The following is a 27,359-nucleotide window of genomic DNA, read 5'->3' as shown; positions in this document are numbered from 1 at the left end:
AGAATTCATTGCTACTGTGCTCTCAGACGGTGGGACCTCCCAGAGCAGAATGCCATAGGAAATACCTAATACACCAGCCCAGGGCATGGTTCCATATAACCGTCAGATCCTTATATTTCTATCGCAGAATTTCCTGTGGTAAGCAAATCGCAGTTCCCAGGAAGCGACTAACCTAGATTCAGCAAAAGAATCATTTATTCAATCAGTAAGCGAGGGCAAAAGAGTTGTTACTAAGTAAAACAGGAGGCCCCCCGGCTACTGCCTCAGTCATTGGGGGCGAACCGCAGGGTGGTGTATGCGACCACGACATCCAGAGCCAGCCAGAGGCGAAAGGCAATCGGCCACAGCAGGATGTCTAGGGATAGAGCACGTACACCAGTTCATAGTCAATATTGCCGGACAGGGCAATCAGCCGCATACCGTAGCTGCGGTCCTGGAATGCATTGCGGGTCATTCCAAGGCAACTAGCCAGTAGCCCACGCACACTCCGATGATGAAGAGGGTGATCACCAGGGGCTGCTCGTAGGCATCGTGAGGAATCTGCAATCTCTCCGTCTCGGACATCGTGCCGAATATTCAAGTTTTGTCACTGTGGTTATCGCAGTTGGACATTGAGCTGGATCATCCGTATCTCGCGGCCCACTGGAACTCATCCCGATCCGGCCTTACTAGTACTACGCAAAAGCTGGGGAATTCCTAGCATCCTAAATATTAAAAATATGTAAATTGAATAAGCTTAATTACCTTATATTTTAAGTAAAAATATGGGCCGTATCTTATAGGCTTAGCCTAGGCCCTAGCATGGTTACAACGACATAGGAAATGATTTCGCCGTATGATAGACCCAAGGTTGCAAGATGTCGCATGGTTACATTGGTGCAGCTGCAGTACCAGATGCCTGGACCAATGCTAATAATCGTCAATACCGGAACAAAAGGCCATTTCCCTGTTTGCCATAGTTCAAGATAAGGTACAGGCCGCTGTCAGATGTCCCCTGGTCTGAGAAGGACGTGACCCATCGGTTGCCAGGTCGGATACTGCAGCCGGCCAGTAAAGAGAAGGGATTAGAATGTATAGAGATCTATCAGCCCTGTCTCACACCGCTGTAAAGGCAGTGCTTGGCTGGTGGACTCCTTGTAACCTCGGAACGCACTGGTAGCAACGTGGCGCAATGGACAGTATGCGTCACTCCTCATTACCGCTACAATTGATGCAATTTCGACATCCATCGCTCTTTCAGAGTAATACTCCATGCCTGGACTCTGACTGGGCCGGATGACGAGTAGACAAGTTGCTCAGCATCCACAAAAGCCATAGTCCAACTACAAGCACCGGGCCCAAGTACAGGATACTACGAGAGTTCAAGGGTATTAACTTTCCACCCACTTGCCGAATTCGTAAGGCCTACAGTCGTGGATCATTCGTTAAGTAAATAAGTTGGCAAGAAGTGCTATGGCTCCGCTGTTACTGCGCAAGTAGCGTATTTAGTGAACCATCGCATCTCAATATAGAACCCCGACTCCTGGTGACTTCGTCGGGTTGACGTTTCTCTATACAAATTAGTTTTTCGCAATGTTGCAAACGGAGGCGATTGCAACAGAAGGGCTACGAATTCGGGGTCAGGCCCCAGAGGATGCCTTGCTCCCTAGAGTCAAGCAAGCGCTCGAGCTCGCTGGGCTTCACAGCAGAGAGCAGATGCACTCTGACGGACACTGGTGCGGCGAAGTGAGAACCAACGCAACAACCACCGCAGAGCATGTCCTGCTGTGCCAGGCTCTCGGCATTGATGTTGACGTCGACAGAGAAGCATTCATCTCCTGGTTTCGTTCCATGCAGGGTGCTGACGGCGGTTGGAGTATCGTCCCCGACCATGCGGGTGATATCTCGGTGACAGTAGAGGCGTACCTTGCGTTGAAGATCCTGGGGGTCTCGGAGGACGATGCGGCAATGCGCAGCGCACGAGACTTTGTGATTACAGCGGGTGGTGTCGCGAGGGTCCGCATCTTTACCCGCATATACCTCGCCATGTTCGGCTTATTTCCTTGGGCTGCTGTACCGGAATTGCCTCCTGAGTTAATCCTGCTACCTTCAAGTGTACCGGTCAGTATCTATCACTGGTCAGCTTGGGCGCGGGCCACCGTGGTGCCTCTTCTGATCATCTCACACCATCGCCCAATCTATGCTCTTCCAGCTGGAAAGTCAACCTCTAGCAACTACCTGGATGAGCTGTGGTGCAACCCGAGGGATAAAATGGTACCATACAACCATGACCAACCGACGGCGTGGCGATCCGACCCGTTTATGTTGATCTTCACTTTGGCTGACTCGATCCTGCACCGTCTGAACGGGTTGAGATCTTTGAACCCCATTCGCCGCTTCGCACTTCGAAAGTGCGTCCACTGGATTCTGGAGCATCAAGAAGATACGGGAGACATTGGTGACATTATGCCGCCGCTCCACGGAGCTATCCTTGCCCTGAGCCTTGAAGCATACCCCCTGCAGTCGGACCCAATCCGCAGGGGCCTCGAAGCCATTGAACGCTTCGCATACCGTGACAAGCAAGGAAAAAGAATTCAAACCATTGTCTCTGCATGTTGGGACACCAGCTTAATGCTTATTGCTCTCGGCGACGCAGGCATGGCGTCCAGCCCGTGGCTGACAAGCTCGTTGGGATGGCTGCAGCAACATCAGAGATTGGGCAACTACGGTGACTGGAAGGTGAACAACCCTGCGTTAAAGCCCGGCGGGTTTAGTTTCGGGTATTTCAACACCTGGTACCCTGATGTGGATGATACGGCTTCCGCCGTTCTGGCAATGATTCGGCAGGACGAGCGGCTGGTTTGCTCTGCCTCCGTTTTGGGTGCCCTGCATTGGCTTCTCGGGATGCAGAATATGGACGGCGGCTGGGGTGCATTTGACCGCGATAATAATAACCTCTTTCTGAACAAGATCCCGTTCAGCGATATGGAGGGGTTGTGCGATCCCTCAACTCCGGACGTCAGCGGCCACGTCCTAGAGGCTTTTGGAGTTTTCCTAGCAGTCAGTGCACGGCAGGGATTGCAAAAAGCAAATGTCAGTGTCCTTAGGGACCGCCTTGCGTCGGCCTCTCGAAGAGCGATATGTTACTTGTCAGTCACGCAGGAACCATCAGGCGCCTGGTACGGACGCTGGGGCTGCAACTACATTTACGGAACGAGTGCTGTCCTCTGCGCATTGGCGTACTTCGGCTCAAAGAGCGACACGATGTCCAATGCCAGGAGTGTAAAAGATGCAGTCAACCAAGCAATCCGATGGCTGGAGACAGTTCAAAATCGAGACGGTGGCTGGGGCGAGACGGTCGATTCTTATAGAACTCCTTTGAGAGCCGCGTATGGCCCGTCAACGGCATCGCAGACTGCCTGGGCGCTTATGGCTCTACTGCCATACATGCCACCGTCCACAGGGGCAATCCAACGGGGAGTGGAGTACCTTTTGCAGACGCAGACGAGGACTGCTTCTCAGGGAGCTACCTGGCACGAGAAGACTTATACCGGCACTGGATTCCCGAAGCACTTCTACATAGGCTATTCGTTCTACTCTCACTACTTTCCCATGATGGCGCTCGGCCGGTACGCTTATCCATGCCCCGAGTGGCAGGAGAATTGGAGGCCGAAGAACGAGTAAACAGATCCTAGCTATAGCTTTAACTCTATCATTTTATCATCTCATCCTCAAGAGTATCTGGATCAGATAACCTAATTAAGGGGGATCCCGCTACTTTCAACACGACACTGTAGACTCAGTAATGCTGACTCGAGAGCGGTGGCCGTTCTATAATCACTTAAGCATCACTATTACGGTCATTCTCATCTGGTATTATGAACAGGTATTGCTGTAGCGTTGGAAACAAGCCAATCTACGATCTACGACTACAGCACCCACCCTCTCGCCTCTTTCATCCGCGCATACCACTCTTTGACATACGGAACCGACATATGCGGCCCGTAAGGCTCCAGCTCCCATTGCGGACTTGGCGCAGGAAGCCCAGTCTCCTTCAGGCAAGACTCGGTCAATTCCTCGATCGTGCCTCCTCGATCATACTGCTGGGCCTTGCCCACTGCATCCTGAGCAGCCATCATACTCGTCCTCAAGGCTCTGGTCTCGGCTTCACGCACGCTCAGATCATCCGGATTCACAACCACACCGTAATTATCGTAGGCGCCCTGGATGGTCACTAATCGGCGACGGACTTCTAGTGCCACCTTCTCTGCCGGTCGAGTCAATGGATCTCCGAGTCCACCGCCTCCCCATGTCACCCACTCGAGGAGGTCATCTGGGTCGACGCGGATGTGGTCGCATTTTGAGGGTAAGACTTCCGCCGGCGGGTTATCCTGGGACTTGGAGTATCTGTACAGGACCTTCCGGGAACGTGAACCCGGCTTGCCGCCTCGGATCCCCCAGGGCTTCGTGAACCAGCGGTCGTCGTGCAGACTGAACTCTCCTCGACACAGGAAGCGGTAGAGAGTGCGCTGTGCGTTGCCACCGCGGTAGAATCCCGGTCCACCGCTGTCCGGGACGCTCTCGTTGGCTTCGATGCGCAGAGGATAGTTCAGTTCGATGATCTCGGTGGGAATCGATTTGATAGCTGGGAACAGGCAATGGCAGTCCAGGCCGTCGCCGACGTTCCGTGCAGGAACGCCACCGAAGCCAATCTGGTATAACTGATACCACTCCCCATCTGGTTTGTATCCAGAGTAGAAGAAGTGGGGAGAGTCGCTGAAGCCCGCGGCCGCGGCATAGACTGGGTTCCTCTGGCCGATAAGCGCTTGCATGACGTCCATTGTTCTACCCAGCAGATGAGTCCGGCAGGAAATCGGCGCTGGTCGGACGGGTTTCAGGACGCTGCCCTCGGGGATGTAGATGTCGATGAGGTCGTGGAAGCCGTCGTTGATCACTGTGCCCGGTGCAGCTGCGGCGATCATGTAGTAGCCGATGAACATCTTGAACATGGTCTCCGAGAGATAGAAATTGATGCTGTGCTCGCTCTGAGGGGACGTCCCACTCCAGTCAAACAGCAGCCTGTTCCCATCGAGTTTCTTCATTGTACAGGTCAAGGCCCAGGGGCCGTTGCCGTGACCATCGTCATCAACGAAATCAGTGAACGTGCATGGCTTGTCGGTGAAATCGGTCTCGATAATCTGTGCCATCGCTGTGCGATTGCGCATCAGCAGTTCAGAGCAAGCCGCGAGATAGACCTCGCATCCAAACCGCATGACGAGCTCACAGACACGGCTGGCGGCCGTTCGGCATGCGGTGATGATAGCAAACAAGTCCGCTCTGTACCAGTCGGGCTGTCGCGAGTTGCGACAGAGCAGCTCGACCAGGTCGGTGTTCATAACCCCCTTATTGTACAGTTTGATACACGGGATCTGGACACCGTCGTCAAAGATGGATGACGCGTTGATGGACATACTGCCCGGGACCATTCCTCCGACATCAGTCAAGTGCCCAAACTGCGACGCCCATCCGATCAGTCGGTGATCATGGAAGATGGGCAGCAGGACGATCACGTCGTTCAAGTGTGTCACGGCTCCTTCAATCATGTATGTATCGTTGGTGATGAACACATCACCTTCCTCGATTGTGCCTTTCCAGACGCCCAGAAACTGAGTGATGAAGCTGCCAAACTGGCCGACAAGCATCTTGCCGTCGGCAGTGGTGATGACGTTGAATTCATCCTGCTGCTCACGAATCGCAGGTGACATGCTACAACGCAGCATGAGGGTGTCCATTTCACTGCGAATTGAGGCCAAGGCAGACGCGACCAGCGTGGGGACCAGGGGCGTCGATTGGACGGTCTCCAGAGCCGCTTCTGCAGTCTGGCCTTGCCGCTGCTCTTTTGGCAGGTCATCAGCTGGGCGTATCAGAATGTTTCCGATCGAATCAATCTCGCCGTAACATCCGGGAAGGATCAGGGTGTTGCTGTCCATTTCGGTGATGATGCAGGGGCCATCCACCCGTACCCCTTGCCGCCTCAATTTCTCCCGATCCCACAGCGTGGCCTCCATCGTCTGTCCTTCGATGACGATCTGTTTCTTTGAGACTATTGCGTCAGGTGGTGGTGCAGGTGATTCGGCCTTGCTGAGTCGGGGGAGCTCGATGCTGGGCGAGCCGTCAACGGCAACGACCTCGAGGCGCATCAGTTCCAGCTCATAATTGGGAAGACAGTACTTGAACTGCTGTTCATGGAGCTGGTCAAATTTTGACTGCAGGAGCTCTCGCCATGGCTGGTCTTCTAGTAGTAGCTCCTCCGCCTGCAGATCGACTGTCATATTCAATGCCTGGCCTCGGTACCTGAGATCCACATGATAGGCGATGTTCAGCTGCATCGGACGGTTTGCGTTGGATCTTTGCATGGCTGCCCGGCTAGCCTCTTCGAGCTCATCAAATTGGCCCTTCACCTCCTGTGCTGTTGTAGCGGAGAGTAGACGGATGAAAGAGGATGACTGCGAGTAGCTCAGCCGAGTAGTCGCATCCCCCAGGGCGCACAGAGTACCTGGAGAGGGGGGAACAATGACCGGCCAAGCGCCGAGGAGCTTGCCCACGGCATTGGCATGAAGGGGTCCTGCACCTCCAAAAGCGACAAGAGCGAAATCCTTCGGGTCATAGCCTTGTTCGACCGATACGAGGCGCAGGGCTCCGTACATGGTCTCGTTCACGAGGTTGATAATGTCCTCAGCGGTCTGGGTAACCGACAGCTTCATCTGTTTAGCGATGCTCCCGACCGCGGCCGTTGCAGCCTCCACGTCCAGAGTAAATTCGCCTCCCAAGAGGTTCTCGGGCAGGTATCCTAGCACAAGGTTGGCATCCGTGACGGTGGCTTCAGTCCCTCCCTTGCGGTAGCATGCGGGTCCCGGGCTGGCCCCTGCGCTCTCCGGACCAACTCTCATGGTTTCAGTGATGCTCATGTATTTCGCAATTGAGCCGCCTCCTGCTCCCACTGTCCGGATGTCCACGGCGGGCGAGCGAACGGTGAGCTGGCCGACCACGGTCTCGCGACGAAGCTGAGGCTTCCCTTGGTTGATCAGTGCGCAATCCGTCGACGTGCCGCCCATGTCGAAGGTGATCAGGTTCTTATACGGAGTGTTTCGCGTGACGACGTCGGCGACCCCTTGTACTCCTCCAGCGGGACCAGACATCAGAATATTGACGGGCAGCTGGCCCGCCAGCTCCAAGCTCGTCAGACCGCCGTCCGACTTGAGGATGCGGATTGTATCTCCATCCTCTGCCAGTAAGCCCTGCAGGTTACTGAGATAGCTCTGAACTACGGGTTTGACAAGTGCATTGGTGCAGGTGGTCACTGTTCGCTCGTACTCGCCTACTTCTCTGAGAACGTCGCTCGAGCAGATCACAGTCACATCCGATCCGAGCTCTTCCCGTACGACATTCGCCACCAAAATTTCGTGCTGGCTGTTGCAGTGCGAGTTCAGCAATGATATCGCCACAGCCTCGGGCCGTTCCTTCACCCAGGCCTTTAGGTCATCACGAAGCGCATCCGTATTCACGGCGACAACCGTCTTGCCATCTACCGACATGCGCTCCTGACACTGGATCACACGCTCCAGGGGCACGATCGGCTCCGGGGGAGTATAGTGCAGCCAGGCACCCAGACCACCAGGGATCTGGGACCGGCGAACCGCCAGAATGTCTTTGTGCCCTGAAGTCACGATCAGGCCGGTCCGTGCTCCTTTGCCTTCGAGAACCGCGTTGGTGGCGGTGGTAGTACCATGGTGGATGAATTGGAACTTCCCGTCCCAGGAGTAGCGTTGTTTGAGAATTTGGTGCACTTTCTGGATTCCGGTCTTGACGCCAATGCTTTGATCTTCAACAGTGGTCGGAACCTTGGCTCTTGCGATCTGGCCCTCGGGCGTGAAGGCGTAGACGTCTGTGAAGGTGCCGCCGACGTCCACTCCGAGACGGTATCCGTCTTGGTTGGCGCTATGTGGCATGATAGGCGGAAAGGAACTTAAGGAGAGAGAAGCAACTGTGACCGGTTCCAGAGCAGTTTATCTCAGCCAAATACGGACTGAATATATATCTCAACTCCAAGAGCGAGACACTATCCCAATGACCAAATCTGGGTGACCGGATTGAACATGCAACAGCATTCGCAGACTGGGAATGCACCTCTTCCAACAGAAAAAAAAGCAGAACGATCCCCTCCAAATTCAGTAAAAATAATGACCAAGGTAGCCCGCAAGCCGGAGGGGAAACATTGCACAGGCGCATTGCAGGGATCGTCCCGCTCGGCGCCCTAATGCACATGCTAACGGTTTAGTTGATGCAACCTTCCAGATAGTGCTATGCCCGGCTGTGTTTTACTGGCCAATGCCCCTCCCGCCGATTTAGCGATGAATATCCTGGTTCAAATTCATAATCCTGCGACAAGGGCATTGCCTAGTTAATCCTCATGCATTAGTCTCTTAGCTAAACGGTTCTCGGTGGCTTTGGGAGTTAATCCGCCTGTATTTCCAAGTGCCACCGATAGCGAGCAATGATTGACCATTCCGATAATGAATTGGCATCTAGAACATGCCGCTAAGTGGGTCGGAGGACGAGCTGTGCTCCCGAGGGAGGGCAAGTTATCACAAAATTTCCCGTGCTTGGGGGTTCGGGTAAAGTATCGACCCTGTTTATATAAGGGTCCCTTCTCTAGCTTGGGAAAAAGCAAAAACGAAGGAAATAGAACGAGACAACGCTAAAGTACACTTCTGGTGTCGCCATGCTAAACAAACAGCAGGCAGAGGCCCATGGGGCGTACGACTCTGAACAAGCAAGCCCTCGCGCGGTGGAATTCGACGAGGAAGGGGAGGTTTTCAAGAAGACTGCTTCTGGGGTCAATTTCCGCCAGGTGGGTTGGTTCAACGCGGCCGTGATCTTCACCAAGATCCTTTTCGCGACAGGGGTGCTCTCGCTGCCGTCGGCGCTGTATTCGCTGGGGGCCGTGGGGGGCTCGATCAGCATTGTGGCCTGGGGATGCTTCAACACGTACTGTTTTGTCATCCTCGGTAACTTTCGCATGAGACACCCTCACTGCCATTCGATTGCCGACATGGCCCATGTTTCCGGGGGCGTTGTGGGCAGGGAGGCGACCGGCCTCTTGTTCATCATTGCCTATGTGCTGGTAACGGGCAGCGGCATCGTGGGCGTGTCAACGGCGCTGAATGCCCTCTCCCACCACGGAGCCTGCACCGTCTGGTGGTCATTCCTGGCCGCCGTGGTGATCATCGCAACGGCCTCCATCCGCAAACTTGAGCACGTCGGTTGGTTGTCTTACGTAGGCTTCCTGTCCATTTACGCCGCCGTGCTCATTGTGGTGATCGGGGTGACCACGCGAGACCGGCCAGCCGCTGCACCACAGGAAGGTCCGTTCGAGCTGGGCTTCGTCGCCATTAACAACCCAGGCTTTGCCGCCGGCATGGTCGCCTCCTGTACCATTTTTGTTTCCTCAGCCGGTACCAGTGCCTTCCTGCCGGTCATCTCCGAGATGCGGAACCCGAAAGACTACAAGAAGCCGCTGTATGTCTGTATGACGCTGGTGACCGCATCGTACCTCGCCTTTAGTTTGGTCGTCTATGCCTGGTGTGGGAAGTGGGTGGCGAGCCCATCGCTGGGGGTGCGTATCAATTGCCTCTCCAACCTTTTGTCCATGTCCATGAGCAGTCGAATAACAGCCACATATAGAGTGCTGGACAAACGATCAAGATGGTGTCATATGGTGTTGCCTTGATCGGACTGGTTGTGAGCGGCACCCTCTATCTGCATGTAAGAGTCCCCCAGACACTGCCCGCGCATGGTCGGTCGTAGCTTAACTGGCGCTCGTGTAGATCGGTGCAAAGTACGTCTTCGTCCGGATCCTCGGGAATTCGCGCCATTTGCAGGCCAACACCATCGTTCATTGGGGCACCTGGTTCGCCAGTACGATCGTCCTCGGCGCGCTAGCGTTTATTCTGGCGGAGGCGATTCCGATCTTCAATTACCTGATTGCGCTCGTGGGATCGGTGTGTTTTGCCCCCCTGGCCATGAGCCTGCCCGGTTGGTTATGGTTGTACGACCACGGCCACTACAGGAAGGGGACGTTGATCCAGAGGGTCGCGTACCTGCTGCATTGCGGCCTGGTGGCTCTGGGGCTCTTCTTCCTAGTTGGGGCGACGTACGGCGTTGTCATCCAGATCGTCGACGCATATAACTCCGGAGCAATAGGTATGTGTCCGAGATTTGCCAGTCATTGGATTACTGCTGACAGCATCTGGTAGGGTCGGCATTCGGTTGTCGCGATAACTCGAATTCGTCTTGACCGGGCCAGAAAATACTTGCGACCTCCCGGGGCGTAGAAGACTGCTTAAAGATCTCGATTGAAGGTTGCTCGTGCTCTCTGGCTGTCTCCTCTACTTAAATACAGTCCTTTATTCAGAAGGCATTTGTTATGATGTATTAGTTGAGTATATGACCCGTTTTAGTGGCCTGGTGCACAGCCTCAGGGAACCCCTGGTATTATAGAATATCAAATAGCTACTTCTACGGAGTAGTCATCATCTCTATCACTGGGGTTTGGGAGTCGTGCCCATTAAGAGGTCTCTATCTTTATATCTTGTTACCTAATATTCATGCCCGCGGCCTGTAATCTGATCTTGAAGTTCAAGGACTCACTTGCTTCCAGAATATACAGCTGGCAGGCAGCTTGACTTGTTATGGAGCATGTCTCCCCCAGCTCAAATGCCGCGAGAACGACGACGCACAGGAAGTTGCTCATTAATACTTGCTAGCAGCAAAACAGCAATTTGCAAATCTAACAAGTCCGTATGCACTAACAGCTTTCGTTGGGCTTCCTCTAATGACGCTATCTGGACAGTTTTTTGGCAGACCCACCGGAAGGCAGCAAGTTAATCATCCCGACAGGCCATGAGGACCTCGGTTGCGCTGAAATCTAGCCAATTGCATCTGGCACAAGGGAGATGCCAAGGACGGCCATCTGTTTGTTAGCGGCCATCGGACTCCTTCCGCGAAGATCGATACCTTCTAAGGACTTTTGCGCTTCAGGGATCTAGATCCTGGACTGCCGGAGGGAGATGTCCGCCCGTGCCGTCATTTATCTAGTGCTCCTGGCTGCGAGGGATATTTGATGAACTCGACGATCAGTCTACTACTAGTTAATCGAGGACAGGGGACTAGAGTGGTGGTGGAGCTAGCGCGATGGCGCCACTATCGAAAAACGTATACACACTCTTGATCTGGCTGAAGGGACATAATCCCAGACTCGTGGCTCCATTTCTGTTGCTTCCCGCACCTTGTGTTCCCTGTTCAGGCATGGAACGCGATGGACATCCCTGTACATTTTGATTCTCTTGTCAATTTTTTCTTTCTTATACGTTCGGTCGCCTATCCATTGCCTATTCTCATGAGTTCCTCCTCTTTCTCAATGGCTGCGATGCCCGAGCTTCACGGACAGATTCTTCCCTGAACCTTTGTCGTACTACTCCGGCTGTTGGAGAGACCACTACTCGCTATCTACAGCCTCGCTTGCTGGCCCCAGATGTCCGAAGAACCGGTGATCCCGCCACCACCAGGGGCCGTGTCGAATTTGGCACATCCTCAGGACGCCCTTCATACGGTGAATCTAGCAACTCAAGTGTTGTGTATGATCGTTGTGACTACCACAGTGCTGTTGCGTATCTTTATCAGCGTGCAGCTTCGGAAGAAATTGGAACTAGAGGACTGTAAGTCGACCACTATGATGCCTGATCGATGCTAAATAGTGACCGGCCATTCTCTCCACAGATATGACAATTACAGGATGGGTATGACGCTCGACCATTTCTATCTTGAATTTGCTGAATTTATATCCATGCCGCTAACAGGTACTGTTCGTTGGGTTTTGCGCCAACATGCTTGTGCGTACGTATAGCCATGTAAGCTGGTGAACGATATTGACGGAGACAGTTAATGCCTATGGTGGTGGATATCATGCCTGGGATGTTCCTAAGAGCAAATTCCTCAATTTCCAGAAGGTAGACCACCCTCGACCACCCAGCAGACAGAAACCCCAGCAATTACTAATGACAACCCGACTCAAGGCCTCGTACGCGATCACGCTCATCTACGTTCCGATGGTGTTTGTCGTCAAGCTGGCCCTGCTCTCCGTGATGCTCCGGATCTTCGCCCCGGACCGGCACAAGGTCATGATCATCTACGCGAGCATCATCGTGCTTCTGCTCTACTACATCCCGGCTTTATTTATCAAGATCTTCTTCTGCAAGCCGATTTCCGCATATTGGCACGGCACCAGCAACGGGGGTACCTGTATCGACCAACAGAAGGTCATCATAGCCGACTCGGCCATCAGCATTGCCAGCGACCTGTGGATCCTCATTCTTCCAGTGCCGATGCTGTGGTCGCTACAGATGTCGACAACCAAGAAACTGCGGGTCATCGGCATTCTGGGGGCCGGAGGACTCGCCACTGCATTTAGTATCTGGCGCTTGGTCATTATGGTCAAGGAGGCTCGGACAGCGGACACAACATGGTTTTGGATTCATTGCGTGTTGACAGCGTATGTGGAATGCCCTTCTTCCCCATTAACGCGACTAATGATGTCTTAGCAATGCAGAAGCGGGCATTGGACTTATCTGTGCATGTCTGCCCGTTTTGAGCTCGTATGTCGTCTCTATGAGGAACAAGAGCAGAAAGGCCACCCACGGCAGTTACCAGCGCAGTCACGAGCTCAGTAGCTGGAACAAACTCTCCAGCTCCAAGAGGAGCGCCAAACACGACTCCTTGCTCCAGACACAGACTGACCAGGCGCAGCTCATCTCGACCGTCGAGAGCAGTGAGCTGCACCAGGAATCGACCGCAGGTCTTGAGGAGAGCTACCATCCGCCGGATCGTCCCGTCATCCATAAGGAGGTTGTTATGTCTCAGACCTACGAAGTGGTAAAATAGCCCATGATCATGGTCATCTGCTTTGTATATACCTGGCCGACTGTCGTGGTATTACAGATAAACGACAGATTCGGGTGTGCTTCAGGAGACCGCGCTACTATAACAATAATACTCTATTGCTTCTGAGGAGACGCGAGCATCTTGACGGCAGAGGCCCTAATCTGCCGAACGACGCAGTATCTAGCAGCCACAAAATAATATGATCCACTATTATGTCGGAATGAACAAAATCAAGCTTGTAATCGTCACCCCTTGTCCTCCGTCATAGTTGCGAGCTCTTCAAGCTGGCTCAAATACTGCAGAAGAGTTATGTGAGCAGGGCAATAACGGGCAACTTGTCCACTATGATATTACAACTGGGGCTCTCAGGCCACAGGTTCCTAGGCCGCGCTCAAACTTCCCCCAACAGAGGCAGTCGATATAGCGTAGATGGCAGGTGGTCATCCAGCGATCACGTTGTCCAGACCGCGATTTTGCTAGACGGCGCACCTCCCACTCGCTCCAGCATGGCAAAAATCGAAATTGAGCTCAAGTGCGCGTTGTGCTCAGCAACCTGACCCTTCATGACCTCTTGGCAGCTGAGTACCGACATTCGGAATACATATCATCCTCACTTTAGTAAACACTCACATAGGCTGGCATAAACAGCAATACCTGTTGGGGGGTTTATCCTATTTCAGTTACTGCAATAGATTGTGTATTATGGCCTCCAACCATATGCTCTGCCTTACAATTGATTATGCTGCTCTCAAGATCTTTCCAATTTGTTTACCATTCCTACATTCGCGGGTGCTTTAGGCTTCTAGTCTATGCAGTGATTGTCTAATAGCTCTTTCACAGTCCAGGGTTATTAGCGTCGCTGTTAGCTGTGGCACCAATAGGTCCATACATCTAGAGAGCTTCGACCTTAATCATCAAGCAAGTCACTAGTTATACTAGTCACACTCAATATTTAAGCGCATTTGGTCATCATGCATCTATGGCCGTACTCATCTAGAAATAGAACTACAGTGGTACTATTAGCTCTTCGATTTTATTCATAGAAGCCTTGTATAGAGACACAGAGCTATCATCTATACACACGTATTTAGCTATATTCTAGCTTGAATTTGGTGTTTAATACTCTGCCGTTTTCCTTTGAGCAACTAAGAACGGCAACTATCATAAACATTAGGAGAAAGTCGAGACAAACTTCTAAGAGAGACAGAGAAAAGAATGATAAGCTTGAAGCTGAATGTGGTTACTGTCAATCTTGAACGAGATGATGAAATTGAGAGGCTTTATTCCTCGGGTTCAAATGCCTCTTCCTCCTCGGCATACTGCTGCTCCTCACCATCGGAGATACTGGCCTCCTGGTATTGTTGATATTCGGACATCAAGTCATTCATATTACTTTCTGCCTCGGTGAATTCCATCTCGTCCATTCCCTCGCCCGTATACCAGTGCAGGAACGCTTTGCGGCGGAACATGGCGGCGAACTGGGTTCCCACGCGCTGGAAGAGCTCCTGGACGGACGTGGAATTGCCCACAAAAGTGGCAGACATTTTCAGACCCTTTGGAGGCACAGAGCAGAGAGCTGTTTGAACGTTATTTGGGATCCATTCCACAAAGTAACCGGAGTTTTTGGTATGGATATTGCGCATCTGATCATCGACTTCTCTCATGGAGATCTTGCCGCGGCTGAGTCTTGATTAGCTTTGTTTCGGACTTCGAGTAGGGGAGAGCTTACAAGAGTGTCGAGCAGGTCAGAAAGCGGCCGTTTTGAAAGTTGCAAGCTGTCATCATATTCCTGGCATCAAACATCTGCTGTGTGAGTTCTGGGACAGACACTGCGCGAAAGGAAGTGGCTCCTCGGCTGGTTAACGGAGCAAAGCCCACCATGAAGAAATGCAGCCGGGGAAAGGGAACCATATTAACCGCCAGCTTCCGAAGGTCGGAATTCAGCTGCCCAGGGAATCGAAAGCTGGCCGTGATGCCGGACATGACCGTCGAAACAAGATGGTTGAGATCACCATACGAAGGGGAAGACAGCTTCAGCGTACGTGTACAGATATCATAGAGCGCCTGTCTTTGTTAGCTCGCGTCGACGTGGAATAACCAGGACTTATACCTCATTGTCGAGGCAAAAAGTCTCATCTGCGTGCTCGACTAACTGGTGGATTGATAGGGTCGCATTGTACGGCTCCACCACGGTATCAGAGACCTTTGGGGATGGCAGGACCGAGAATGTTGCCATCATCCGATCAGGAAACTCCTCCCGTATCTTGGAGATGAGAAGCGTGCCCATGCCAGCACCAGTCCCGCCGCCCAGAGAATGGGTGATCTGGAATCCTTGCAAATAGTCACAGCTCTCTGCTTCACGGCGAACAACATCAATGACATGATCCACTAGCTCTGCACCTTCTGTGTAATGACCCTTTGCCCAGTTGTTGCCCGCACTAGACGCCCCAAACACAAAATTATCGGGTCGAAACAGGGAGCCGTGGGGGCCGGAGCGAATGGCATCCATTGTTCCCGGTTCCAAGTCGACAAGGACGGCTCGAGGGACGTATTTAGAGTTTTCAACCTCGTTGAAATAGACATTCATCCGCTCCAGCTGGAGATCGGACGTGCCATTGTACCTATGTTAGTGTCAGACAGATAGGAAGCGGTAGAGACCGGATGACTGACATGCCGGAGTCATCAAGACCGTGTTCGCCGGAGATGGTTTGCCTGGATCATGTCAGAGGTAAGAACGGTAGAATTAGGGAGTAACAAGGACTATGGAGCTATGCTGTGTACTCCGTATGGCGGGTGAATTACCAGAAGGCAGCACCAACTTGGTTACCCTGCGAAGGAGTATCGCAACTTAGCATTACTTCAATTTCTCCATGAGAACTGGAATTGACTCACGCATTGGCCGGTTTGAAGATGGACCTTTATTTAGCGTAATCGAGATCAGTCAGCGATCTCGACGACAGGCAATTCCGAAGTCGGTGAGCGAACTCACAATTTCACGCATGTTGGTGGTCAGACACGAGTATCTAGTTTCAAGAATGAAGGTGAGGCGATTTCAGGAGACTCTCGTAGGATAGGAGAACAAGAGGTGTTGGAAGTTGGGAGGTTAGGCCTCCATAAAAGACCAACTAGTGATTTCCATGCCGCTAGTAAGATACAGGCATAAGGTACGGTATGGATAGGATATCGGATATCATGTCATGCCTGCATTATGGCATTTCTTAAAGTGACCTGCCATTCGTGGAAAATTCAGGCTAACAGGGATTATCAACTAAAAAATAGACCAAGGACCTCGTGACAAGCGCAGAGTACCTAACTCAGTAGAGATGTATATATGTTATGTATGGATGTATAGATGCACGGATGTCGATCAACTATCTACAGGAGTAATTACAAGTCTACAGTAGTAATTATAATTCTGTTTGCATACTCTGGACAACAGTCAATTAGTGATGGGTTTATAAGTTATTGTTGAAATCACTAAGCTAGTAACGTTCATGGATCACTAGTAATTTATATGGCCAATTGAAAATCAATGAAGGTCTGGTTCTTCTAAACGGAATGACTATCTAGCTACTATTTATCCCTCTCGATAGCGGTAGAATTTGAAGCTATTCAAACGATCGAATGCTATCGAATATTCGGCCAAGGGTGGCAGTGTTAAGCCAATTCGTAGTCTTCCAAATCGGGTAAGCGGTCATATAATTCAATAGTTATTTACTCCAATATCTTGCCTTATATACTGAATTTGACTATTATAGACAATTATAATACAGCTAGACTAAAAAGGTGCCCGGACGTTCCGGACGATGTCTCTGTCCAATAGAAAGCTTGGTCAACATAAGAACCCGTTTAGCTACAAGCAATCACGACTGAGCCTCAGCGATAAAATCTCGATGACCAATTGGTGCAACAATCTTGAGGCTCAACTTTAGCTTTCTAGAGGAGGTAGATCATGGACTTGTATAGGGCCCTAGTTGATACGGGAAGAGGCACCACCCGTTTGCTAAGACCCTTTTACTTCCTGGCGCGTCTGAGAGTCATGACATCTTTAAATACAGTGGTAGGAAGTGGAGGAGACTACTCCGAATATCGTAGTATGTGGGGTCAGCGTCTGGTATTGTCTCAACTTACTGGTGAAACAGAGACATGACACTAAAGAGTGAAAGACCTCGCGAATCATCGTGTGCGGGTCACCCGCCCCCTAGTCTAGGTAACCACACTAGTAGCCCCAGTAGACAACAAACACCTTGCTTATAAAATTTCTACTCATCTCACCTCCAGATCATCTAACGTCTGTTTCTTTTCATTACCGTCCTTTGCATCCGCGCACTTGATCACCGCCACAATGGCAGCCTCTCCCGCTGCTTTGGCCCCGGCCACCCCCGAGAAGAAGCTTGAGGGCCTTGGCCTCTACTCTCGGTTTGCTTTTGCCGGCGCTGTCTGCTGTTCAGTCACCCATGGTGCCTTCACTCCAGTTGATGTGTATGTTGTCCAACAGCTTCAGCTACACTGTCTAGTGTTCGCGACATCTGACGCTCATATAGTGTCAAGACGAGGATCCAGCTCGACCCGGCCACCTACAACCGTGGTATGATTGGTGGATTCCGTCAAGTTATCCGAAATGAGGGCGCCGGTGCTCTCTTGACCGGCATTGGCCCAACCTTTGCTGGTTACTTCATGCAAGGAGCCTTCAAGTTTGGAGGTTATGAGTTTTTTAAGCAGCAATCCATCAACATTCTTGGTCTTGAAAGAGCCCGTCAGAACCGTACTGCTGTTTACTCTGTCTCGGCCGCCTCTGCCGAGTTCTTCGCCTCTATCGCCCTCTGCCCTCTTGAGGCGACACGTATCCGTCTTGTCTCTGAGCCTGGCTTCGCCAATGGTCTGATTGGTGGTTTCGGCAAGATTCTCAAGAACGAGGGCATTGGCGCTTTCTACCGTGGTTTCGGTCCTATCCTCTTGAAGCAGTACGTTGGTTCGGTGATAAGCTTAGAGGCACAACAATCAACTGATATGATACAGGGTGCCCTACACAGTGACCAAGTTTGTCGTTTACGAAAAGGTTGCCGAGGCCGTTTTTGCTCGCCTTGACAAGTCCAAGCTGTCGAATAGCGCGCAGACCGGTGTTAATTTGGGATCTGGTCTCATTGCTGGTTTCGCTGCTGCCATCGTCTCTCAGCCCGCTGATACTATGCTCTCCAAGATCAACAAGACCAAGGGTCTGCCCGGTGAGAGCACCGTTTCCCGTCTCATCAAGATTGCGGGTGAGCTTGGTCTTCGTGGTTCCTTTGCTGGTCTTCCTACACGTCTGTTCATGATCGGTGGTCTTACTGCTGGGCAATTTGCCATCTACGGTGACATCAAGAAGGCTCTTGGTAAGTTCAATTACTTTCTTGGTTTTATGACTAAGGCTGACTCTGTGCCCTTAGGTGCGACCAATGGTGTTGAGATCGCCAAGTAACAATCCATTACGAACATTCAAAATTCGCATGGTTTAGACAGGAGGAAAAATGGTTTCGGTATAGAGATAGACGTAGCCAGATCTACGGATCTTCCCTTTATTCACTGCACTTACCCTGTTTACCAAGATGCGGACCCTGCAACCCGTCCTCGAGTATAGTATGTAATCATATCAGGCCGGTATAGCGTACCGTGGCGGGCATTATTATCTTCATTCGGTGGCCGTAATAGATTATGTATTATAGCGTCGACAATAAGATAGATCCAAAGCAAGCCCGAACAAACACAAGTGAAATCAAATCTCCCCCTTTCGAGCGAGCTCCCTCATGACACTAATTGTACCCTCAACAGCCATCTTGCTCATCTTCATTTCCCTTTCCCTCAACGCAGCCAATTCCTCCTCCGAAGCACCTGGGTGCCTCCACTCAAAAGCATAGGTCATATACAGCTCCCCCTCGGCACCTTCACTGACAATGTTACTGATGGTACTCCCATCAGGTTGAACAAAATCAACTCGGGAATCTTTGTGGGCCGTCACAGTTTCTTTGACTTTCCGCTGATCTTGACGAAAAACCACTTCGCGGATGGTGACGGGATTTCCAGCTTCATCAACAGATTCACTGAGGACTGACGTTGACTGAATGCCGGCTGGAACGAATGTCTCTGCAGAGCGGATCTTGAGGCGCAAGCCAGCCCAGATCTGACTGCGGGTGAGGATGGGATCGGCCCCAGGAGGATTTATCGGAGAAGTGAAAGCTATATTGTTCGTGGGGCTGGCCATTTTGACGAGGTGTGATCGGTAATCAATGTGATGGATTGAACAAATTCTGATGAAGGGGATTGAGTTTATATGGTGATCAATACCCCGCTACAACCGTATCCCTTGAGAAGGTGGCCAAAAATTGGCTTACAAAGCTGACGCTGCTTCGGAGTTGCGGACAGCGAGTGCTGACAAGCTGAGTAAGATAATCCACGCACTGCCCCATCAAGCCTTATATCATTATTGTTATCAAGTGGTCAGAATCAAATGGTTTAATTTCGGGAGTCCACCGATAGGGCCCAAGCGGATGAAGAAGCCAGTGGATGTTGAGGGTTTGTACCGATCTCAAAGAAAGCCCTTGATGATATGGGAAGACAACCTAAGAAGTCAGACCAACCCTTTTCAGGTTTCGAGGCCAATAATTAGAGCACATTTTGTTAGATAATACGAGCGGGGTTAATTTAATAAATTATAAACAGCCTAATATATCTCTCATAGAAAAGAGCCTCCTTGCTAGCAAAGTGGGGAAACATGGTAAACAAACTACCCTAATACTAGTAAAGTACAGAATAAGATCGCATAGAAAAACTTATACATGAATCGTCAAATCAAGTTTGAGGATGTAAGTGCAGCATACAGTGTTTCCAAATTCCACGAAGTGAGTCGTTTCCCATCTCCTGCCTCGAGGTTATATGAAAGACTCCATGCACAACGTATTTCACCCTAAGCAAGGGGCTGCTGCAACCCGGTCGGCTTTAAGACCCATCCTCCTGCCCTCTTTAATCTAAACACTAAGTATATCTGTCTCACCCACCCTTCGCTGTTCTTTTACCGAAGTGAATCATTATTCAGTACCAGATTTTGCTCAACCAGTCAGCATGGCCGATGCTGCATCCCGAATTTCGCTCTCCAATGCTAGCGCGGCACAATGGAACAGAGATCTGATGCTGGAATTCCAGGCCGCGTTGGAGAAGAATCCAACAGCGGACCTGATGTCAATATTCCCTGACTCATATCTCCATGAACATCGAAAAGCTCGATACCGTCAGTTATCTTACGCTGCAGATATCAATTTTCGGGTATTAGACCGGCTCTATGACACTCTGAGGTACGAACCAGAAGTCGATCTGCTATCTGCGTTCCCCAAAAACTATTCTCGAAGAATTAAAATGGCGCTTGGACCAAAGTTTGTGCAAGGCATTGAACAAGAGAATGAGACAAACGGTCCTCCCGAGTTCCGAACGCGTCTGGATCTTGCACAAACTGCTACAGTAGTCTATCCTTTATCAGAAGAGGTGAACGCTTTGCTTGCACGGTGTTCAAAAGGATGGCTAGACAACGAGTCGATCAACGCAGAGAAATCTCTTATTTTATCCTTGAAACAACTTCTCTGGCATTCGCCAAAACTCTGGGAGAACCCTGTCAGAGGCGTGGTGGTTAAATGCAACGAGGACATTGTTGCCAAAGTCGTGACAGGAAACAACGACTACACAGAGTACACAAGCATGCAATACCTTATGAAGTGGGCGCCCGATATTCCTGCGCCGAGACCCCATGGACTGGTAGCATTTGGCCCTTTTCGCGTCATATTCATGTCGTACATCCCAGGCACAACTTTGACCCAAGCATGGCCTAATCTATTACATGAAGAGAAGCTCTCGATACGACGCCAGCTGGATGAGATTTTCTGTCGTCTGAGGACTCTTCGACAGGACGATGGTAATGCGCTTGGTGGCGTTTGTGGAGAAGGGGCCAAAGAGTTCCGTGTTGACGAATGCGCCCTATTCAAAGGCATTACAACGACCAAGGGGTTCAACGACCTGCAATTCTCTGCTCGTCACTATGGTAGCGCTACTTATGTTCGGCTCCTTCGCTATTTGCTGGAGCATGACACTTCCACCTTGGAGCACGGATCAGTTTTCACACACGGGGATGTCAGAACAGCCAATATTATGGTGAAACAGGATCCCGGCTCCAGCGACCAATATGTTGTTACCGGGATCATTGACTGGGAAGATAGTGGTTTCTATCCTCTTTACTACGAATGCACTGCATTGACACGTACTCTGAGTCTGGTGGAAGAGGATGACTGGTATCTTTATCTTCCAGAGAGCATCTCACCATCGAAGTTTCCCGTGCGTTGGCTGGTGGATCGACTTTGGCAGATTCATCTCAAGACTACATAGATTATATTGGTCTGGAGCGGCGGAACAGCTGTGCCGGGAGACACATTGAAAATTCGGGGGACACAGTCAAGTACCATGATTTGCGAGACAGAACAGCAAGAGATAATTTGGGCCTTGTGGCAGCCTGCCGGTTGGATCCATCCGTGTGCTCACGCAACTGAGCAAGGAAACCGGAAAGAGAAGCAGAGACAACATGGATGGAGATGAAGTCTAGGAGCAAGTGAACATTCGATTTCAAAAGTATTATTGTTACCGCAGTATGTTGCCACACCCATTTACAAAGAAATTGCCATGTAGTCTGGGGAGCTTCTTCCACTCATTGTTGCCATCAGAAGGATAGAAAACCCATGGTGATGTTGTTGTTCAGACTGTGCCTGTTAGTTGTCAACTTATCAGAAAATGTCAACAGCGGAGCGGCATATCGGTGAAAGTATTTATCCGCCAAATTTTAGAATTCAGAAACCCCTGCTGGGAACTCTCTGGGACCAGGGCCTCCCACGGTTTTGGCATCCTGTTGTGTCCAATATGACTTCTATATTATGTTTGTCTGTCTTCTCCTTGAGCGAAAATTAACAGAAAGTACAATCATTTCGCGTCCCCACTGATATCGATAGGTACAGTAAGCAGAAGCACTGTAGCACATTCAAGCTACAAAATACAACTCCACTGAGCTCTGTCAGCAGACTTCCACGCGTGTGAATCACGTGACAGGACACCATTATTATTATTGTTATTATCATATTTCATCAGGCTATTGCGGCCATAGGCTGCATGGAACCCCCTAGCTATGGTGCCCTACTCCACCCTATCTACCGTTGATTGGTTATATCTTACATCTGTGCTGTTCTGCCCCACAATCAGTTCTCAACTATTGGTAAGTGTCCCATTTGTATCTGTGCCCCTGGGGTCTTACTCATTAACCTGCCAGTGTTTTGTGCAAATCTCAACTTCTAGATTAGGTTTCGACCGAGATAGGTCACTGTCGACAGGCTTCCCATTAGTGCCTACCTGGCCTGATCGGCCTCCTAGCGCAAATGACAAATCGCCAAACCTGTCACCCATTACTTAAATTATGTCTCCCACTGATCCACAAAGAGTTGACCTTTCTGATGCTGGGAAGCTCAGTGGGAACCACTGCGGTGCTCTAATTTTATCGACTCTAGTAAGAAAACCAAAGATAAATTTCCTGTGCAGCTAGGTTCCTCTAACAGGAAATCAGTAGTTAGGATACTAATCACATCAACATGTGGATTTCACTTAATCGGTCATAAAATAAGATTATGACAACTACTAGATAGATTCAACTAGTGTGCTGCTACAAAAAAGTACTTCTCATAGTTATTTAAATTAAATTGTTAAAGTTAAGCTCAGCCGACACTTTCCATGGTGTGCTACCCTCAAACAGTAAGTTGGCGAAGAAAGTCCTTGAGCTAGTCTAAGGGCTTTAACAGATCTATTCACACTAAAATGCACACAAAAGTACGCAGAGGTGAACTACTATGCTGATGAAAGTAACTAACGAGAGTTGGTGCATAAAAACCACGCTAAGTCAAGAGTCAATGCCTTGCCACCAGGTGAGGGGATAGACTACGTTAGCAATTCCCAGCTGGTTCCTGATCACAATGCCTACAGACAGAAAAACAGAGCTACCTAATCCCTTCACAGAAGGAGTCCAAATTCAAACAAGCTTTGTTTAAATATTTTAGCTTTACATATCCTCCACCCACCAGAGGTGACTCAGATCAGCAGGAAGCCCTCAGCATATCCATCGCCTCGAACGAGCGGAACACCCTTTAGCTTCGCGGCCCTGACCGAGGATATTACGAAGTTCTGCATTTAACTGAACCCACCATGGCCACGCCAGGTGAGTGGCCTGTAAAAAGACACGCAACAGCAACTCCTTATGACCTTGTTAGGGACTGAATCTGAACTTGAAATAGTGTTTGGTACACGGACCGGTGCAACTACCATCTATGTCACCTCCACAGAGACGTGGGCGAGCACGCACACCTCCACATCTCAACTTTCAACATTGTTATCTTTTATTACACAGGCCACTGTTAATGGAGCAACAACCATCTATGTCACCTCCACACGGACGCGGGCGAGCACGCACACATCCACATCAGGCACGGTCACAGATGTCTCGAGCTCTACCTCTTCGGGAGCAACTGTATCCTCCGACGCACCGAGCGCGTCCGATCGATTAAGCACGGGGGCAAAAGCCGGTATTGGGGCTGGTGTATCCTTGGGAATACTTCTACTTGGGGCGTTGGTTGCATATACCATATTACTGCGGAGGAGATTGAAGAAAGCGAGTAGAGAAAATGCACTGCGTGTCGGACCTGCGATACCACCACTCGGTATTCCAGAGTTGGGGACGGAGGGCCAGAGGCATGAGTTGATGGGCGACAAAGCATGGCCTGAGCCTTCTCCTAAGGGTACAGATGGAAAAACACATGTGCATGAGTTGGAGTCATAAGTCTATCCTATCGTGTCCAAGAGATGCACTCATCATGGCTTACGGTTCTATCACTATGGGTTTCTAATGCCATTCACGTATGGGAGGACAGCGCTGAATATTCCACAGTTCAAAGAATGTATTCGGTCCTGTTTCCTTTACCTTTTCTACTAGCATATGCTAATCCTGATAGTATTACTTAAACAGAGTACCCTTTATCTTACATGGATCATTTGCTACACCAGAAGGCAGCTCCTCCAACAATATCGCAGAAGGCTAATAAACGCAGTCTGACCCGTATCAAATCCACAATCTCCACCCCAGCGTACGGAAAGGCCACCAACCTTCATATCATGGGGTTTGATATCTCCAAAGTGATCTCCAGACTTGATGCCCTTCTCCTCGTCCTCGAGTCGTGTCAGTGGAAGACTTGCGGCAAGCCATGGGATGTGCTTCATCCGGATGGATCGGAGCACAATCTACTGGATGCTATAGATCACAAGTATGTCGCTCTCTACCGTGACCAGTTCACTATCTCTTTGGTCGATGTGAGTATGGTTATGTGATCGATGTTGAGGGGTCGCAGACTGCACTGGCGTACAGGAATGGGTATGCCCTGGAGGCAGGCATGGTTCCAGTTCGGCCAGGTATCTGATTCCTCCGACAGGTAGTTGACTGTGGTTTTCCGGACTCTGATTTCACCTAAGGGCGTTACCCAGATATAGCCTGAAACAGACATGATCCCTTCCATTGACTCTAATTCTATACAGGATCAGCTTACTGTGTAGATCCTCGTATTTAGCTTAGCATGTGAAGCGGATCCACCAATCAGGCCTAGCCAGTGCCTCGTATTCCGCGTCGGTTCGTGGGATTCGCTTGGCGCATTACGATCGACACAGATCTTTCTTATTATTAGAGCATCTAAAACTTACATTTTACTTTCCCCTCACATGTCTGTCTGGCATTTGTTACATTTGCCAACACGGTGATAATGGGAAAAATCACCTTCTACTGCAACATCTGCGGTGGGCCACTGTCCTGCTATGATCTCCGAAAAGCTTCCACCGCCTCCGAAGACGAAGACCCAAGTCTTTGCTACGACGATGAGTGTGACTGCGAGGCGCAGCACAGACCAGAAGCTGAAGACGATGAGGACGGAGAAGATGACAAGAACTCTGCCGCGGATTGGGAACACGATAGTTATTGCGCATCCCTCAAGGGATACAGTGGGGATTTGGTATCCGAGAAGGATGTCTTGGTATGTTAACAATCCACATAGGAATCTCGTCATTGACTCTTGCTAGTGGCTAGAGAAAGTGAGAATGCTGCGTGCTAGGGATTGCCGAAGTGACAAGCATAATCAAATTCAGGATGATGACGACGCATTCTATATCACTGAAATTGTAAGTCCAAAAGAAAGTTCAGCGGTAAAAGTGTTCATCGTCATGTCAGTGCCTGTGACTGATGAATTCAAGGGCACCTATGATCCTTGGTATGGACTCACAGTCCCTGGCGAAAATGCAGGGAGTAGCGATGGAACGCTCTGGGCCAATCTGGATGGCTTTTTTCTACATGATACCTGCTGGCAGATGCTTCAGCTTGTACATCAAACTGTGGGTTCGAGCTCGCTGCCATTAGAGCCGCGCCGGGTGTATCTCACTATGCAGGCTCGACTAAAGGATGACATGGAGACATCCATCGACTGGGAGGACAGTAGAGTCTATGGTGGCACCGAGAACTTTCAAGCGCAAGAGTGGGAAGCAGAGCCAGGGTTTGAAGTAAGTCTACCTAAATGATGTTCAAGCGCGCATTCTCCGTGCATCAAAGTATGAGCTGACGCATTCCAGTGGTTAGTCGCGGACCCGTTGAAGCCAGTCGACATATCTGAGCTCGTTTCTGCGTCAAAGAATTCGGACCCAGACTCAACAAATGCAATTGTAAACGTGGGTGCGCTAGAATTGTCAGGTGTAGATCCGTTCTCGAGTCTACCGTGGGACGTCCGCTATAGGATGTTGCAGATGCTTCCTTCGCCATCCGTCATCAATCTGGTCATTGCTAGTACCGCATTTCGTGGAGCTGTCCGGGCCCTACCCGATCACTTTTGGAGATTACGTCTGGTCTATGATTGCCCATGGACCGACCAAGTCTCACTTCGGCAAAGTGTTGCCCAAGCTGGTGGACAGGTTAATTACAAGAATCTGATCCGTCTCATCAAGGAAGCTGCTGCAAGGCCAGAAGACGGAATGAACAAAACGCAGGCTAGCTGGTTGAACCTCAAAAATCGCCATCGGATCTGGACCTGCTGCGAGGTTATCCTCGAGAAGTTGGGGAGGGAAGCGGAATCGAGGGTCCCATCTTAAGTGCAAAATCTGGCGAGCATCCAGCTAACGTCAATCAGCGAATCCCCTAAGAAACTCTGAATATTATTCGCTCCAACTTTTGTCGAACCCCCCAGCAATATGTGGTATGAGAGTGTATTTGGGATCAAGGACTGGATTGTCGGATTAGCATGGCATAGAAAAGGGCCTGGCGTGTACCAGACCCAACTTGAGTAACAAGCCCTGGTAGCTGTTTGCCCCAGGATGATAATGGAAAATCAAGCTAATGGGTAATTCCGTTTATACGAGAATGCCCTTTAATAAGGAGATAAGCATAACACGACAGCAGCAGCAGCATTTGGCCACGAGTCGGTAGCGGAGCAGTTGCTTGAAAAGGGGGTCGACCTAGAGGTGCTACGTGAAGTAAATGGTTTATTGGAGGACACACTGCCCTATCATGGGCAGCAGAGAAGGGTTATTATAGATTGTCCATATCTTGCTAAAGCATGGAGCTGTCGACCTTTGCCCCGAAAACGATGACGACTTACCTCCGCATATATTAGCAGCAGGCAATAATCACAAGGAAATAGTGGCGCTGCTGTTTGATAGGGGAGTTATTGTCATTATGACTCACACTTCAAGTGGGCACACAGCGCTGTCTAAAGCGGCCAACGAATATGCAGACATTTGTTCAGCTACTGTTTGAGAGAGGAGCGGATCCAAACCATCAGATATCCGATGGACGGACACCTCTCGCCTTGGCAGTAATAGGTGGTAATATATTATTAGTCCAGATGCTGCTTGATGCGGGTGCAGACCCTGACTCCGAGATCAACTGGACGCGACATGGAGAAGATGAAACCTGAACACCTCTTTAATTTGCTGCAATATCTTCGAGAAACGAAGCTGGGGGGATTGTCAAATTGTTATTCCAGTACTGCGCAAAATGTCGAGACATTGGCAACATTGCCAATCATGAAATTCTGTTTACAGCTGCAAAAAATGCGAGGGCCAGAGTTGTCAGGGCCTTCTTGGAACAAGGCTCTGTCCTGGAACCAGAGGCGACGCACACAATCGCCGCCGTCTATTGTTATGTGCGCTGGAATCCACGGGCTCCAGAGAAATAATATGCTTAGTCCCGAAAGAATATGCTTTCGGTGTACATTGTCAAGATCATGAGGGTCGAATGGCATGATGTT

At 50.4% G+C, this 27,359-nt stretch overlaps 11 protein-coding genes across 11 annotated transcripts; 8 read left to right on the top strand and 3 right to left on the bottom strand.

Moving 5' to 3' along the window:
- Positions 1-1,572: 1,572 nt before the first annotated feature.
- Aud_009566 (terpene cyclase/mutase family protein) lies at positions 1,573-3,663 on the top strand (the record flags this gene model as incomplete). The annotated part of the gene is made up of 1 exon (XM_043294418.1): positions 1,573-3,663. The coding sequence occupies one exon, from the start codon at positions 1,573-1,575 to the stop codon at positions 3,661-3,663; it is 2,091 nt and encodes a 696-aa protein (XP_043150353.1).
- A 245-nt stretch (positions 3,664-3,908) lies between these two features.
- Positions 3,909-7,988, bottom strand: Aud_009565 (uncharacterized protein; the record flags this gene model as incomplete). Its single annotated transcript, XM_043294417.1, has 1 exon — positions 3,909-7,988. The coding sequence occupies one exon, from the start codon at positions 7,986-7,988 to the stop codon at positions 3,909-3,911; it is 4,080 nt and encodes a 1,359-aa protein (XP_043150352.1).
- Positions 7,989-8,761: 773 nt separating this feature from the next.
- Aud_009564 (uncharacterized protein) lies at positions 8,762-10,336 on the top strand (the record flags this gene model as incomplete). Its single annotated transcript, XM_043294416.1, has 4 exons — positions 8,762-9,655; positions 9,724-9,804; positions 9,867-10,242; positions 10,296-10,336. 4 exons carry the CDS (start codon positions 8,762-8,764, stop codon positions 10,334-10,336), a joined length of 1,392 nt encoding a protein of 463 aa, XP_043150351.1.
- A 1,236-nt stretch (positions 10,337-11,572) lies between these two features.
- Aud_009563 (uncharacterized protein) lies at positions 11,573-12,978 on the top strand (the record flags this gene model as incomplete). Its single annotated transcript, XM_043294415.1, has 3 exons — positions 11,573-11,756; positions 11,980-12,589; positions 12,639-12,978. The coding sequence occupies 3 exons, from the start codon at positions 11,573-11,575 to the stop codon at positions 12,976-12,978; spliced, it is 1,134 nt and encodes a 377-aa protein (XP_043150350.1).
- A 1,280-nt stretch (positions 12,979-14,258) lies between these two features.
- On the bottom strand, positions 14,259-15,979 carry Aud_009562 (tubulin beta chain; the record flags this gene model as incomplete). The annotated part of the gene is made up of 7 exons (XM_043294414.1): positions 14,259-14,658; positions 14,708-15,042; positions 15,089-15,599; positions 15,649-15,690; positions 15,781-15,806; positions 15,871-15,894; positions 15,968-15,979. The coding sequence occupies 7 exons, from the start codon at positions 15,977-15,979 to the stop codon at positions 14,259-14,261; spliced, it is 1,350 nt and encodes a 449-aa protein (XP_043150349.1).
- A 1,344-nt stretch (positions 15,980-17,323) lies between these two features.
- Positions 17,324-18,436, top strand: Aud_009561 (putative mitochondrial phosphate carrier protein (Ptp); the record flags this gene model as incomplete). The annotated part of the gene is made up of 4 exons (XM_043294413.1): positions 17,324-17,460; positions 17,523-17,942; positions 17,998-18,350; positions 18,405-18,436. 4 exons carry the CDS (start codon positions 17,324-17,326, stop codon positions 18,434-18,436), a joined length of 942 nt encoding a protein of 313 aa, XP_043150348.1.
- Positions 18,437-18,730: 294 nt separating this feature from the next.
- Positions 18,731-19,216, bottom strand: Aud_009560 (SRPBCC family protein; the record flags this gene model as incomplete). Its single annotated transcript, XM_043294412.1, has 1 exon — positions 18,731-19,216. The coding sequence occupies one exon, from the start codon at positions 19,214-19,216 to the stop codon at positions 18,731-18,733; it is 486 nt and encodes a 161-aa protein (XP_043150347.1).
- Positions 19,217-20,073: 857 nt separating this feature from the next.
- On the top strand, positions 20,074-21,381 carry Aud_009559 (aminoglycoside phosphotransferase family protein; the record flags this gene model as incomplete). Its single annotated transcript, XM_043294411.1, has 1 exon — positions 20,074-21,381. One exon carries the CDS (start codon positions 20,074-20,076, stop codon positions 21,379-21,381), a length of 1,308 nt encoding a protein of 435 aa, XP_043150346.1.
- Positions 21,382-23,232: 1,851 nt separating this feature from the next.
- Aud_009558 (uncharacterized protein) lies at positions 23,233-23,863 on the top strand (the record flags this gene model as incomplete). The annotated part of the gene is made up of 2 exons (XM_043294410.1): positions 23,233-23,245; positions 23,322-23,863. 2 exons carry the CDS (start codon positions 23,233-23,235, stop codon positions 23,861-23,863), a joined length of 555 nt encoding a protein of 184 aa, XP_043150345.1.
- Positions 23,864-24,066: 203 nt separating this feature from the next.
- On the top strand, positions 24,067-24,513 carry Aud_009557 (uncharacterized protein; the record flags this gene model as incomplete). The annotated part of the gene is made up of 3 exons (XM_043294409.1): positions 24,067-24,390; positions 24,429-24,451; positions 24,510-24,513. 3 exons carry the CDS (start codon positions 24,067-24,069, stop codon positions 24,511-24,513), a joined length of 351 nt encoding a protein of 116 aa, XP_043150344.1.
- Positions 24,514-24,833: 320 nt separating this feature from the next.
- Aud_009556 (uncharacterized protein) lies at positions 24,834-26,202 on the top strand (the record flags this gene model as incomplete). Its single annotated transcript, XM_043294408.1, has 4 exons — positions 24,834-25,100; positions 25,147-25,245; positions 25,318-25,620; positions 25,690-26,202. 4 exons carry the CDS (start codon positions 24,834-24,836, stop codon positions 26,200-26,202), a joined length of 1,182 nt encoding a protein of 393 aa, XP_043150343.1.
- Positions 26,203-27,359: the final 1,157 nt, after the last annotated feature.

The sequence above is a fragment of the Aspergillus udagawae genome (assembly GCF_001078395.1).
Source record: "Aspergillus udagawae IFM 46973 DNA, scaffold_8, whole genome shotgun sequence".
Classification (NCBI taxonomy): domain Eukaryota; kingdom Fungi; phylum Ascomycota; class Eurotiomycetes; order Eurotiales; family Aspergillaceae; genus Aspergillus; species Aspergillus udagawae.
The sequence above is the reverse complement of the archived record's forward strand: the minus strand, read 5'-3'. Positions and strand labels throughout refer to the sequence as shown.